The 14,450-nt window shown below is 50.7% G+C and overlaps 1 protein-coding gene and 1 pseudogene across 1 annotated transcript; one reads left to right on the top strand and one right to left on the bottom strand.

Moving 5' to 3' along the window:
* Positions 1–442: 442 nt before the first annotated feature.
* On the bottom strand, positions 443–1,140 carry LOC132232322 (cytochrome c oxidase subunit 6A2, mitochondrial). The gene is made up of 3 exons (XM_059691810.1): positions 969–1,140; positions 718–854; positions 443–571 (listed from the first exon to the last, which is right to left on the bottom strand). The coding sequence occupies exons 1-3, from the start codon at positions 1,051–1,053 to the stop codon at positions 488–490; spliced, it is 306 nt and encodes a 101-aa protein (XP_059547793.1). The 5' UTR covers positions 1,054–1,140; the 3' UTR covers positions 443–487.
* A 2,031-nt stretch (positions 1,141–3,171) lies between these two features.
* Positions 3,172–13,030, top strand: LOC132232550 (large ribosomal subunit protein eL15-like; annotated as a pseudogene).
* Positions 13,031–14,450: the final 1,420 nt, after the last annotated feature.

Genomic DNA, 14,450 nt, shown 5'->3' with positions numbered 1-14,450 from the left:
CAATGCCCAGAGCTGGTTACCCAGTGCCCCCCTCGAATGGGTTCCCAGAAGCTAGGAGAGCCAGGCTTCCAGAAGGAAGCACCTCATTCCCCAAACCCGCACAGAGGCCCGTACAGGTGGCCGTGGAGAACGGGAAGCACTCCCCCTCGGAGCTGGGGCCCGAGCCTCCAGCGCGCTGCAGACCCTGTTTGAAGTCAGGGTTGTTCCGTTAGCCGGACTCACGCGTTCACCCCGAAAGCCTGGGCAGCCTGGAGCCCTCGTTATTAACACGTTATTAACACGTGAGCCAGAGAAAGCCTTCCCAGCCCCGCCCGCATCGGGCCTTGGGGGGTGGGGGGAGACGCGAGGGAAGCACGCACTGTGTGCATGCGCGGGCGCCAGGCGGACCCCGAGACGCCCGTCCCGCCCCATCCCTCCCGCCCGGTCCCCACGGAGCTGCAGCCACGGCTTCCACATCTTTATTGAGCGCGGGGCCTCCGCCTGGGCCTCAGGGATGCTCGTAGCCGGTGGGCAGGGGGTTGACGTGGGGATTGTGGAAAAGAGTGTGGTTGCCATCCCCCCAGGAGAAGGGCTGCGGAGAGAGCGGGAGAGCGAGCCGTCACCCCAGGCGCCCCGCGCCCCCCCTCCCGCACCCCAGCGTCCCGCGGCCGCTGCCCCCGCACCCCGCTTCCCGCACACACCCCAGTGCCCCTCCCGCCAGCCGCGGGGCCCCGCTACCTTGGTGCGGATGCGCAGGTGGTGGTAGGGCACGAAGGGGGGGCGCTCCGGGTGGCCCGCGTGCAGCCAGCAGTTGAGGGTGCAGACGGCCACGCCCGGCAGCGCCAGCACGAAGGTCAGGAGGCGCCAGGTGCCGGCTGCAGCGGGGACAGGGCGGGGGCGGGAGTCAGCGGCGGGTGTCCGCGCGGGGACAGTGCGCGGTGGGGAAGCCGCGGGGCCGCGGGGGGGGGGGGTGGGGGGCGCCCACTCACCTCCGGCGCCTCCGTGGCCGCCCTGGGCCGCGCTCGCCAGGCCGCGGCTGCAGGACCTCAGCGGCAGAGCCAGAGCCAGAGCCATCGCGCCCGCAGCCGGTCCGCAGCGCCGTCTGTCCTTCCCTCTCCTTCGCCGGGGCCTGTCCCCTCCCCTCGCGGGGGCCAGTCACCTGTTGAGTCTGTGACTGGGCGGCTATTTTAGGGGTTTTCTATATTTAACATGAAGCCTGACTGGCATGCGGGCCTTCCGAGCAGACAGCTGCTGCGCGGCGCCTCCTATTTTGCTTACGGGGCGTTTCAGATACAACACGCCGCTCTGTATGGTGCGGGGAGCGATTTTGTTCAACACTCTATTCCCAGTGGCTGGCGCACCGTCGGCCATTGGTAAACATTTGTAAAGCCCTAACCGGTGTGGCTCAGTGGATAGAGAGTCGGCCTACGGACTTGAGTGTCCCAGGTTCGATTCCGGTCAAGGGCACGTATCTTGGTTTCCGGTACATCCCCAGTAGGGAGTGTGCAGGAGGCAGCTGATCCATGTTTCTGACTCTCTATCCCTCTCCCTTCCTCTCTGTAAAAAAATCAATAAAATATATTTTAAAAAAACATTTGTAAAACGAATTGTGTCTTTTTGAGTATCAGTTTCTTAAATCTATAAAATGTATAATAATTTGTACTTTAAATTATATTTATGAAATTTAAATAAAGTAACATAAGAGATACCAGCTTAGAATCTGGCAGATAACAGTACCTCAATAAATAGATTAGTCGCTGTTCTTTTTAAAAAATATATATATTTCTATTGATTTTAGAGAGGAAAGGAGAGATAGAAACATCAATGATGAGAGAGAATCATTGATTGGCTGCCTCCTGCACGCTCCCTACTTGGGATAGAGCCCAAACCCTGGGCACATGCCCTTGACTGAAATCGAACCTGGAACCCTTCAGTCCGCAGGCCAAGGAGCCTGAAGCTCTATCCACTGAGCCAAACCGGCTTGGGCAGTCACACTTCTTTGCAAAGAGCAGAACTCACTCTAACTAGTTTCTAAAAGACAAGCAGCTGCGAATCGTGGGCAGCTCACAGGACCTCCGAGGAGGCCTGCCATCTGCACAGCAGACGCGAACCCTTCTGGGGCAGCTGCAGGCAGACACCACACGTTCCCGCGCTGGACGCTGGGTGCCAAACGTGAGCAGTGCTGCCCGGGAAAGCCAGCTCCTCCACTCTCACCCCCTCTCGAAAGGGCCTCTTCGGAAGCTGGCCCTGTGGTTTGCTGTCTTCTGGACCCGAGAATCGCGCGGGCCCCACTGGCAGCACCCAGGCCTTGGCCTGTGCTCTAGTTTCGAGGAAGTCCGGGTAATTGAGTTCTGGCTGCTGCCTTAGGGGGGCGGAATCTATCTTGGAGAAAATCCCCAAATATAGGAAGAGGATCCAGAAGATCCCGGACAGCCACAGATCTGACCACTGCCTCCTGCTCAGTGTGTCATTTCAACCTGGAAAGTCTGACCACTTGGAGGGAATGAAGAGAGCCCCCCAGGCCTGGGGCACGAAGGTCACCAGAGGGCGGCGGTCCTGGGCAGGGCAGACCCGCAGGCGCAGGCGCAGGCGCTCTGCTAGCACAAGCCCGTGTTTACTGAGAGCTGCGGGCAGCATCCCAGCCCCTTTCAAACGTTCCTCAGTTGTTGGAGGTGAAGGGGGTGGAGGGAGGCCTCCATGTCAGTTCTCTTGGGCCTCCTTCCTGAGATGCTGCATATCAGGAGCATGCTTTCCAGAGCAGAGAGAATCCCAACATGTGAGCTACTAAATGTACATTTTGCTTATGGGGCTCTAGGACAGCATACTTGACATTGGAACTGTTCCAGAAAGACAGCTGAGTGGTGATTCAGGACATGGTTAGCTGCGAGGAATGGGAAAGGGAGTTGGAGATGACGATCAAGGTGGAGCCCCCAGTGGGCTGATGACAATGGTATGATAGGGTCTAAAGGAGGCGTTAGCTCCCTCTGCCCCTGGAAGGGACTGGACCCATGGTTGGCAAACTGCGGCTCGCAAGCCACATGCGGCTCTTTGGCCCCTTGAATGTGGCTCTTCCTAAGCCTTAGGAATACCCTAATTAAGTTAATAACAATGTACCTCCAGCTTCGAGCCAGAGCGGACGCACCTAATGCGAACCCACAAAAGGAAAGGGGATTTTATGAGCCTAAACGAAACATGCAGAAGGAAAAAGAGGAAGGTACATTGTCCGAGTAAGGTTCTTTAGTAACCATGTGAAACAGGCAGATGTTATGTCATGTTAAGTTATCCCAGTGGGGGGGGGGGGGGGCAGGAGGCAGCTGATCGATGTTTCTCTCTCATCGATGTTTCTAACTATACCTCTCCCTTCCTCTCTGTAAAAAATCAATAAAATATATATATATATTTTAAAAGAAATAACCATCCAGTCGCTGAATGGCAGGCAAAGTGGCCAGGAAGACCTGGGTCAGGTGTGGTCACTTTCGTGATCACTTTGGTTAACTTTCCAAGTGTATCTTGGGAGAACAACAAGGATAAAAGAAACCTGAGTTAGCATAGAACACACACACACAACACATGCAACATACACACACACAACGCACGCAATATACATGCACACGCACGCGCACACACACAGACATACACACACACACACACTTGAGCAACTGGGAAGGTTCCTTGATTCAACTAACACTTACTAAGTGCCTACTGTGAGTCAGGCTCTGTGCCAAAGTCTCTGCTCTCACGGAGCTCAAGTTCTGGTGACAGAAAAGGGGGAAGGGCACTCTGGGCAATGAGGGAACTAAAAAAAGTACAGGGCGCAGAGGGGTCAAAGGCCATGACCAGTGACCATGACCGGTGACGCTGGGCAATGCTAGACCGAGAGGTGCCTGCAGGCTGTGCTGAAGCACGGAGCTCTGTTCCGCAGGCCATGCTGGGGAGTGGGGTGGTGGCGGGCAGGCTGCTTTCAGGCAGGGAGTGATGTCAGACTAGTATTGGAGTCTGGGGTGTAAGGAAGGAATCTAACTGGTGGATGATATGAAAGGTGAACCGGAAAGCAGAGACGGGGAGAAGGGAGCCGATTAGGAGTCCTTTGGAATAATTCAGGCAAACGATGACAAGGACTTGCACTTCAGGCAGTAGCAGTGGCAACGGGGAGGAATGCTGGGGATGGGTGGGTGGAGGAGGAATAAGAGAGGGCTGAATACCGGAGAGAGAGTTGGTGCCTCAGAGACCATGAAAAGAAGGGCTGAGGTGAGAAGTCAGGGAGAGATGGGCATGGCTGGGTTAGAGACTGAATCAGCAGAACATGTTTCCCTTGCATGCTGACGTCACGTGCTACTCCCAAAGCACAGTGGCTGTCAGCACATGTGTTTGCTGGCAGATCTTTCAAGCATGTCAAACTCACATTTATTTAACGAGGCATGCAGCCTGCCGGCCGTGAGTTTGACATGCTCGATAGGCCCAAGGTAATGCCATTAATTCAGCCTGTTGTGCTGACTTTATTCCTGACAGATAAAAGCTTTCGATTAGGTCAGCTAAAGAGGTAATGGCATACCCAGCATGATAATTTCCCTGTTCACCCTTTAAATAGAATCCATCTGTAAACCAAAATAGACCAGCATTGTCAATAGGCGTCTCCCTTAAATCATTCCTAGGAGTCAGAAGATAATCGGGCACAAGAACACAGTCATGGCCATCTTTGTTCTGTGGGAAGGAAGCAAAGTAGCAGTGTGAATGTTACTGGCCCTAACTGGGTTTGTTCAGTGGTTAGAGTATCAACCCTCAGACTGAAGAGTCAAGGATTCAATTCCAGTCAAGGGCACATACCTCAGTTGTAGGCTTGATCCCCAGGTCTGGTTGGAGCCACGTCTCTCTCACATCAATGTTTCTCTCTCTCTGTCTCTGCCCCTCCCTTCCACTTTCTCTACAAATCAATGGAAAAATATCCTCGGGTGAGGATTAACAAAACAAAACAAAGTAAAATAAGAATGTTATTGAGCTAAAGTAATGTTGGGTACAGAAAGCAACACAGTGCTTCACATGAGGCTAAACAGCTGATTGAGCGATCCTGAGTATAGTGAGAGTTTAAGAGTCTCAACTGAATGTAGGGCATCGACAGTTCAGACAATTCCGTCAGTAGCCTGCATAACAGGGCCACTGTGGGTGGCTTTTGTGCCTGGGACAGCCCTTTTGCTATGGAATCTAGATGTTGACTGTAATGCCTTTAGGCCAATGGTGATTACGGTATTTTTGGGTGATCATTTCTAAAGTGTTACCTTTATCCTTATATATAAAAAGAACGAATGACAAATCATAGTCAGGCTGCCCAAGAGCTGGAGCTGGAGTTAAGTGGGGTTTTAGGTATTTACAGCTTTTTCACCTGGAGTTCATGCGATCGTGTCACGTGGGTCTGAGTCGAGTAGAGCACATAAAGGTTGAGCAACAAGTGAAAAATTTGGCACCCAATTGCTACCATAACCTGTTAGTCCTAAAAGTCCTCTTAATTGTTTCTTTGTTTGGGGAAGAAAGAAAGCTGAACTTCCTTTGGCTTGTTCAGGATTAATTAACAGTCCAGCCTGTGATATTAAATGTCCAAGATATTTTACCTTAGGTAGGCAAAAACGGAGCCTGTCTTTAGAGACCTTATGCCCCCTGGAGGCCAATTGTTGTAATAAGTGAAAAGTATCTTGAGTCCCAGAGTGTCAGAAACAGACCTACGTTTTGAAAAAAATGTCGAATTTCTTGGAAATTCAAGGTCATCTACGTTTATTTCCAATATCTGAGAAAAGTGAGACTTTCACTATATCCCTGGGCATAACAGTCCACATATATTGGTGTTCTTCCCAGGTGAAGGCAAAATGATATGGACTGTCTTGGTCTACTGGAATACTGAAAAAATGCACTGCCTAACTCCACCAGTGAGAAATCGTTGCTGTTTGCTGGAATGGTAGTAAGTAAGGTATGTGGATTGGGGTTACAGGATGTAAAGGAACCACAGTATTACTTACAGCCCTTAAATCTTTTTTTTGTTACAGTTTATGTTCAATATTATTTTGTAATAGTTTCAGGTGTACAGCATCCATTGATTTTTTTAAAATATTTTTATTGACTTCAGAGAGGAAGGGAGAGGGGGAGAGAGACAGAAACATCAATGATTAGAATCATTAATTGGCTGCCTCCTGCACTCCCCCTACTGGGGATGGAGCCTGAAACCCAGGCATGTGTCCTGACCAGAATTGAATGGTGATCTTCCTCCAGACTGTTTTCTTCTTCATATGTTTGTGTCATAATTGTTATCCTTTCGTTTGTCTAATCACAGTTGGAGTCTGGACTCTGGTTATAAGAACATTTCACTTTTTGTTAAAAAGGGATGGGGGCATCATGGGTTTCTGGTCTTGGCCTCGTGGGTGCCCGAATACTTGTTACAGCCGCCAACGCTGAGAAAGAAGAGGCCTCCCACGTAGACTCCTGGGGCTCACTGGGCTCAAGGTCAAAGCAGGGTCTAGAGCCCACAGGGAGCAGGGCCTTTCACACGAACCAGCTTCAGGACAAGCCGGCGCCAAGCTGCCTGCCTCCTTGAGCTACCGGCCTGGGCCATCCCAACACCTGGGCGGCGCTTATAAGGCGTGTCTGGAATTGTATTTCACCCTGTGAGGCTTCCCTGACCAACTGGAACTGTGCAACTCCATCCACATCAGCATCTTCCCCGCCAACCAGAGCAGGACGGAGCCTTCTGGACCAACCAAACTGCAAGGATGTAAAGTTGTTTATTTACATGTGGACTGGTTCATCTGGGACCAGGGGGGAGGGGGCCACCAGGACACACTTCTGTCTCTAAAGGTCAGCTCCCCTCTGGCTCAGAGAGCAAAGAATTCCCCTTCCTACTGAGTCCTGTGCTTTTTCTGGCTGGACACCCCCCCACACCCCCCCCCCACCCAACCCTCGCCAGGACATGGACCTCTGGGCAGGGCGGGGCGGCCTCACCCCAGCGCCACCTCAGGCCTCACAGCTAAGCTGTGACACTGAGCTGCCCACAGCCGTGCTGTTCTCACCCGCTGCTGTACCACAGCTGGGCTGTTCGGGCTGAATGAAGTTTCCTTCTTCATTGCACCCCAAATTGGGGATTCCTGTGGGCCTGGAATCGGCACCAAGGACCATGGGCTGACACTGAGGAAGTCCGAGAAGCTGGAGCAGATGGACGGCTTTCTCAGAGGAAAGCTAACGGCGTGAGCAGTCCTCCCAGCTTTGGTAGCACCATGTGCTGGGGGGGGGGGGGGGGGGGGTGAGGTCACCACCACAAGGGCAAAGGGGTGTGTCCAGGCTGCTGTCCTGGGCTAGCGTTGCCCCAGTGAGATGCCGAGCCCACGTCTGCTGCATGACGCCTGGGGGCGCACCCCACGCTCCTGAAGGGCCATGGGGTGGTGTTGCAGAGGCCCCAACCCCGAGAAGGCCCCCACCCCCCATCCCAGGGGACGCGGCGGCTCAGAGGCGCTCTGCTCCGGGAAATGGGCGCCCCTGAGGCCCAGGGCAGGCAGCCTCCGTGCCAGCTCCGCTCCGAAAGCCGCCTGGGAGTGGGCGGTGCATGAACCCCCCTCCCAGTCCCGGTGCCGAGGGCCCCGCCTTCTCACCCAGCCTCGCCCCCCCACGCCCAGCGCGCCCCACCCCTCCGCCCCCGCTGCGCTCCTCTCCCGGGTGAGGCGCGGGGCAGGACGACAGCGCGCCCTAGTGGCTGGAGGCAGCGAGGGGCCGGGCTGGAAGGCGCTGGAGGGTTAAGGCGAAGAAGTTGAGGAACGCTGGGTGGTCGGGCTGGGATTTGGGTGAAGCGAGGGAGGCACTGGCCTCGAGCACAGAATTTAAGGGGGCGCCCCAAGCAGCAATCAAGGTAAACAACATTTAAGTGCAATCTTAAAAAAAACAACCACACACAACCAAAAATTTAATGTGAAAAATCGATGATGAATAAAATATCAAATTTTAAAATAAAAACATTCGACCTCATATTTTCACGACCCTCCTTCACTCGCCTCACCCCAGACAGGCGGCTGGCACAGGCTGTAGGTACCTGGTTAAAGGTGGCACTCACGTCTTACTTGTCTTGGGTGCCAAATAGGTCTGCGTCCCCTTACATTTTGCACCAGAGGCTAGTGCCCCTCTCATCTTGCTCTAGTGCTGCCTCTGCCAAGTCTACATTCAGAAGAGACCCCGATTGTGGGCTCAGTTCTGCCACCAGCTGCCTGAGTGACCCTGGGCCAGTCACACTCCCCCTTAGCTTCAGTGACCCTTGTAACAGTAGGGGGACTCCAGCTACACAATTGAGGACAGTCTTGGTAATTCTCAAAAGCGGTGATTCCCACAGTGTGGGAATGTCACGTGCCTCTACGTGAGCACCAAGCGAGCCTAGACGCATTGGTCCTAGTAGCCAAGAGCTGGAAAGAACGTTCATCGGCAGTTAAATGGATGGATAAATGAGTGGCGTTTCAAACTACACAGCCAAAATGAATGATCCCAACCATGTGCAGCTACAGAGATAAACTTTACTAACGTTGTATCACAAAAGAAACGAGAGAGAAAACATACAGTCCAATTCCATATCTATAAGGTCTAAAACCCAGCAAATATCACTTAGAAATCTATATGTAGATGAGAAGCTATAACAGTCAAGCAATAAATTACCACAAATGTCGGGATAGTGTTATAGCCCCAGGAAAGAAGCAGGTGTGAACTGCCAAGGCGGCTCTGGGTACATTTCTTTCCCTGGGTGGTGGTCACAGGAATCTTGCCTTTTGTTCTTTAAGATGCACACATAGGTTTTATGTACTTTTCTGTACATAGGACATTTTTTTGAATGCTGGAAAAGGTAGGAAAGTGTCTACAACAGTGCCTAGCACATGGTAGATATTCAATAATAGTTTGCAAAATGAATGAAATGTCCTAGTGCTGTAGCCGACCCTTTGTCAGGCAGTAAGTGGCAGAATCAGGATGGCCCCAAGGTTGTTGCTCAGAAGCCAAGGCCAGAATCGTGGTGAAGATGGAGTCTCGGTGGTAAGACGTTACTGAGCTAAGTGCAAAGAGCAAGTGTTCTCGAGTCCTTACCAGAGATGTGTGAGGGTTGGTGTCCTGGTGAGCTCCTGCCAGGTCTCCAGAACCCTCAAAGGGATTAAACCTCTTATCACCCAAACGCATGATCTTGAAGTTCCAGCCCAACTTTTTAAAAAATATGTTTTCATTGATTTCAAAGAGAGAGAGAGAGAGAGAGAGAGAGAGAGAGAGAGAGAGAGAGAAACATTGATGTGATAGAGAAACATCGATTGGTTGCCTCCCACATATGCCCTGACCGGGGAATGAATCCATAACCTGGACATGTGCCCTGACTGGAAATCGAACTGGAGACCTTTCGGTGCATGGGGCAGTGTTCAACCAATTGAGCCACACCGGCCAGGGCCAGCCCGACTACTTTTATAACAGGGTTACAGAAACAGCCACATCATCTAAATCTAACATCTGAGGAATTGGTGCAATTCCTTAACCCACCATCAATGCCTTCTTCACTTGTCCCTACCTAGTCCTCTTGGGCTGGTGACCCATTAGTGGACTCAGACAATTAATTGAAGACCAGGGAAGGACTGAGCCTGATGGGCCCACTAGGCTCCACAGTCCTGTTCAGAATGTCTCCTGACTGCTCTCAGTTGCACCATGTCCTGGGGATGCTCAAGAGTCAGGCCCCTCCTACCCTAGCTGGCTTGGCTCAGCGGATCATGTCGGTTTGTGGACTGAAAGGTCCCAGGTTCAATTCTGATCAAGGGAACTGCCTGGGTTGCAGGCTTGATCTCCAGTGGGGGGTATGCAGGAAGCAGCCGATCAATGATTCTCTCTCATCATTGAGTTTCTATCTATCTCTCTTCTCCCTTCCTCTCTGGAATCAACAAAAAATATATATTAAAAAAAAAAAAGACTCAGGCCTCTCCTTGAAGAAGTTAAATTCACTTAACTTTTTCAAAATGCAAATCCCTCTGAAAGTTTGTCCAGTAAACTCCCTATCCTCCTAGCCCTAGGCAACCGCTAATACACTTCCCATTTCTCTAGATGACCTATTCTGGACGTTTCGTATAAATGGAATCATGTAGCCTGTGGTCCTCTGTGTCTGGCTTCTTTCATTCAGCATGATGTTTTCGAGGTTCATGCATGTTGTAGTATGTGTCAGTATTTCATTCCTTTTTTATTGAATTTATTTGGGTTACACTGGTTAATAAAATTATATAGGATTAAGGTGTAAATCTATAATACATCATCTGGATATTGTATTGTGTGTTCACCAGCCCAACTCATGTCTCTTTCCATCACCATTTATCCCCCTTTACCCTCTCCTCCCTGGTAATAACCATACGAGAGATGTGTGAGGGTTAGTGTCCAGGATGATTGTGGGGTTACAGCTAAAGGATAGGGTAGTGACTGTACAATTCTGTGAATATACCAAAAGCCACTGAATTGTGCCCTTGAAATGGCGGAGGGTATGGTATGTGAAGTATGTCTCAATAAAGCTGTTTTTCAAAAAGACACTGCAGCCTCTCCCCTTTCTGCCTGGCTCCAGCCATCGTAAGCAAGGTGAAGCTTACGAGGACGTCCAGGACCTGTGGAGGAAGCAGTACCCTGCGATGTGTTTTCTTCTCAGGGTGCACTCCTAGAAGTACTGCCAGCTTTCTGTGCTACACAGCCTCCACCCAGCCTGATAAAGCACACAGGCTGGGATACCAGGCCAACCAAGGTTATGTCATACTAGAGGCCCAGTGCATGAAATTTGTGCACTTGTGGGGGGAAGTGGGTCCCTCAGCCCAGCCTGCACCCTCTTGCAGTCCAGGAGCCCTCAGGGGATGTCTGGATGAAGGCTTAGGCCCACAGGGAGTGGGCCTAAGCCTTCAGTCAGACATTCTTAGCGCTGCTGCAGAGGCGGGAGAGGCTCCTGCCACCGCCACTGCACTTGCAGCCCGTGAACCGGATTCTGGCTGAGCAGTGTTCCCTCTTTAGGAGCTCACTGACCACCAGGGGGCAGCTCCTGCATTGAGTGTCTGCCCCGTAGTGGTCAGTGTGCATCATATCAACTGGTCGTTCCACTGTTTGATCGATTTGCATATTAGTCTTTTATTGTATAGGATATCAGATTTATGTGTGCTATGGTTGCAAATACCCAGCTTCTAAGGGTGAGACCTAAGACAATCCTGTCCATCACGGTGGTAACCAGCTAAAGTTCACTCGAAGTCTTCAGTCTGTTGCGGAGGAGCAAACTGGGCGCCACTGTGGGGCTCTGAGAGTCCTGAATTCTTACTGGGTTGGTGAAGATTCCATGTACAGACTCTTTGAGGTTATCCTCATCGATCCAATCCATGAAGCCATCAGATGGAATCCTGACCCCCGTTGCTCACCAAACCGGTCCACAAGCATAGGAAGATGTGAGGGCTGACGTCTGCAGGCTGCAAGAGCCATGGCCTTGGAAAGAGCCACACTATCGTGGTTCTCACCTGCAGCTTGGAGAAGGCGCAATACTGCCCAGCTCCACCATTACCCATAAAAGTAATATATGTAAAATGCTTACCTAATAAACAGTCTCGAAAAGTAAAACAAACAAACAAAAAACACTACAGCTTCTCTCCTTCTCTGCTCCCCAAACCCCCATCACTCACTCTGGGGAAAGCCAGCAGGTGGTCGTGGTCAGCCCTGTGGAGAAGCCCACATGGGGAGGAACTGAGGCCTTCAACCAACAGGCAAAGAGGAGCTGAGGCTTTCTGACAACAGTCATGTTGGCAGTGGGTCCTCTAGTTCCAGTCAGGCCTTCAGACGTCCACAGCCCCGGAGGATAACTTGACTGCACTCCCACGAGAGACGCCGAGCCAGCATCGCCAGCTAAGTTGCTCCTGGATTTCTGACTCTCAGAAACTGTGACATAATAAATACTTGTCGTTTTGAGTTGCTAAATTTGGGGATAATTTGTTATACAGCAATAGATAATCAATGCAGTATCTGTCATAACAAGAGTCATCAACGTGTGAAACTTCTCAAAACTCTGAGGTTCCTTCCAGCTCTAAAATCCTGTGATTCTGTGACATCTGCTTCTGCAGGGAGGGGAACCCTTGGCCAGTTGACTGGGTGGCCTGCTAAGTTTCTTTGCTTTGGTGACATCAGGTTAATGGGGTGACGGTAGTTACCTCAGGCCAAGGTAATTACTTATCGGGGTGTGTGTAAGAAAACGTATGACTTCTGTTTGACTTTTTGAAATGTTGACAATAACTCCTCACTATCTCCACAATCCCCCTTCCTGAAAAGAAAGGGTGCTTGTATCCTGCTCCTTTTCTACATCCTCACCCCCCCGGCATACAGCTGTGGAGTGTGTCAGGGATGGCAGGAGAACCAAGGAATTCTCAACTTAGCAGGAAGTTTAGGACTTTGGGAGTTACGTTGGTTTCCTAGGGCTGTCATACTAAATTCCCCTATATTGGGCGACTTAAAACAACAGAACTTCATTCGCTCACAGTCCTGGAGACAGAAGTCTGACAGCAAGGTGTGGGCAGGGCTGCACTCCCTCTGGAGGCTCTAGATCAGAATCCTTCCTCGCCTCTTCCAGGCTCTGTTGGCTGTGACATTCCTCAGCTTCCTTGGGATATACTGAGTAACGTCATTCATTCAAAATCACTTATTGAACGCCTTCCAAGTGCTAGATTTTGTGCTAATACAGCAGTGAACAAGACAGAGGTGGTCTCCGCTCTCAAGGCTAAATGGAAGACCCTCATATGCAAGGGAAAGTAGGAAATGTGGTGTTTACTTTTCCAACATCTACAGCCGAGAGAGGCTCATTAGATGAAGGAGACAATAGAGTCAAATGACATCCAAACTGCAGGGAAGGCAAGTTTTAATGCAGGCGTGAACCCATGCTCATAAGTGTGCCCCCTACACCTAGGAGAATAATATTCATCGAGGGGTTGCTCTGGAAGGGGCCCTGAAGACCATTTTATCCTATCTGCTCATTTTACAGATGAAGAAACTGAAGCCCAGAGAGAAGAAGTGATTGGGGGAGGGGTAAAGAGTGGCATAAAGAGGTCGGCATGGGTGGGCTGGAAAAAAATCTGCAGGGACCTTCTTGGTATCCAAAGAGTTTCAGACTTTACAAAGATTTGTGCTGAGGCTTGAATGTGTTGTGCCTACCTCAGATCCAAGAGGACACTGGCCATGAAGAGATGCAAGCCTTTCAAACTGGGAGAGGATAAAAGAGAAAGAGCCAAGTGATATCATTCTAAGCTTCAGGAATTTTTTTGTTCTTTTAATTTTGAAGAGTAAATGATGAAGAAATAGAAAAATTGCCTGTAGGAAAATAAATACAGTGATATTCTTACTTGTAAAAATATATACTGTCCAGGGTGCTGAAAAAAACTCACGGTTTCTAGGTTGCAAACACTTTCACATCTGCTTATTTCTGAGAATCTAGTTCCTTGTACCCAACGTCTTGGAAAATGTGAGCAACTACTGGTACAGAGTGACCAATAAGTGTGAGGATGAAGGCTCCGGAAGCCGTTCTCCGTGCTCTGCTCTTGTCTGCCTCTGACTTTTTTTCATGTCCCCACCTCCTCACCCTTGCCAAGCCTTTCCTCGCAACTCTTTGGGGTTATTAGCCCAGAAAAATGCTGCCACCACCTTAGGTAGCCACACCCTGAAAATTGGGTGGAAATTAGGGAAGGTTACATGTGACAGCCAGAGACAGTTCACAAGGCATGTGCATGGTCAACAACAGTTTTCTGGGAGTGTGGGAAGCAACCTCCAAGATGGCCCCAATGATTCCTACCTCCCGGGAATCATGCCTTTGTGCAATCCCTGCCCCTTAGTGTGCACTAGATTCGTGACTCCCTTTTAGCAAATAGAATGTGGCAGAAATGCTACTTCCAAAATCACATTACAAAGACTGCAGCTTCCACATGGGTGTCCTCTGTCACTCCCTTGGTTGCTTGACCCATTGATGCCAACTGCCAAGTTGTACGATGCCCTAAGGTTTCACCCAAATGTCAAGGAATTGATGTCTCTGGCCAACAGCCAGGGAGGACCGGAAGCCTGCCAACAGGTATGACAGTGACCTTCGGAGTGGACCCTCCCCCCTCGAGCCTTGATATGACATCAGCCCTGGTGACACCTGATTGCAACCAGAAGAGCCTCGCTAAGCTGAGCCAAAACTCCTGGCCCACAGAAACCGTTTGTTGTTTTAAATCTCTTGAGGAGGTGAGACAGGGGCCAGTTCTTTACTGCTGGCTCTCTCTGATGGTCAGTAAGACAAAAAGACATGGGCTTTCCTATGGCAATGTGGCAGTGATCGGTAACGAATCAAGGTAGAACAGAATCTATTCATTTATTATATGCAATTGAACCGTATTTTTCTTTCCATGTTGAGGCCTCAGCAGCTGAAGTTGGAAAGAAGGCTGGCTCTCTGGAGTGGGGCTAGG

This window comes from Myotis daubentonii, chromosome 4 (assembly GCF_963259705.1).
Source record: "Myotis daubentonii chromosome 4, mMyoDau2.1, whole genome shotgun sequence".
NCBI lineage: Eukaryota > Metazoa > Chordata > Mammalia > Chiroptera > Vespertilionidae > Myotis > Myotis daubentonii.
Note: the sequence above shows the minus strand (reverse complement) of the source record. Positions and strands in the feature narration are given on the sequence as shown.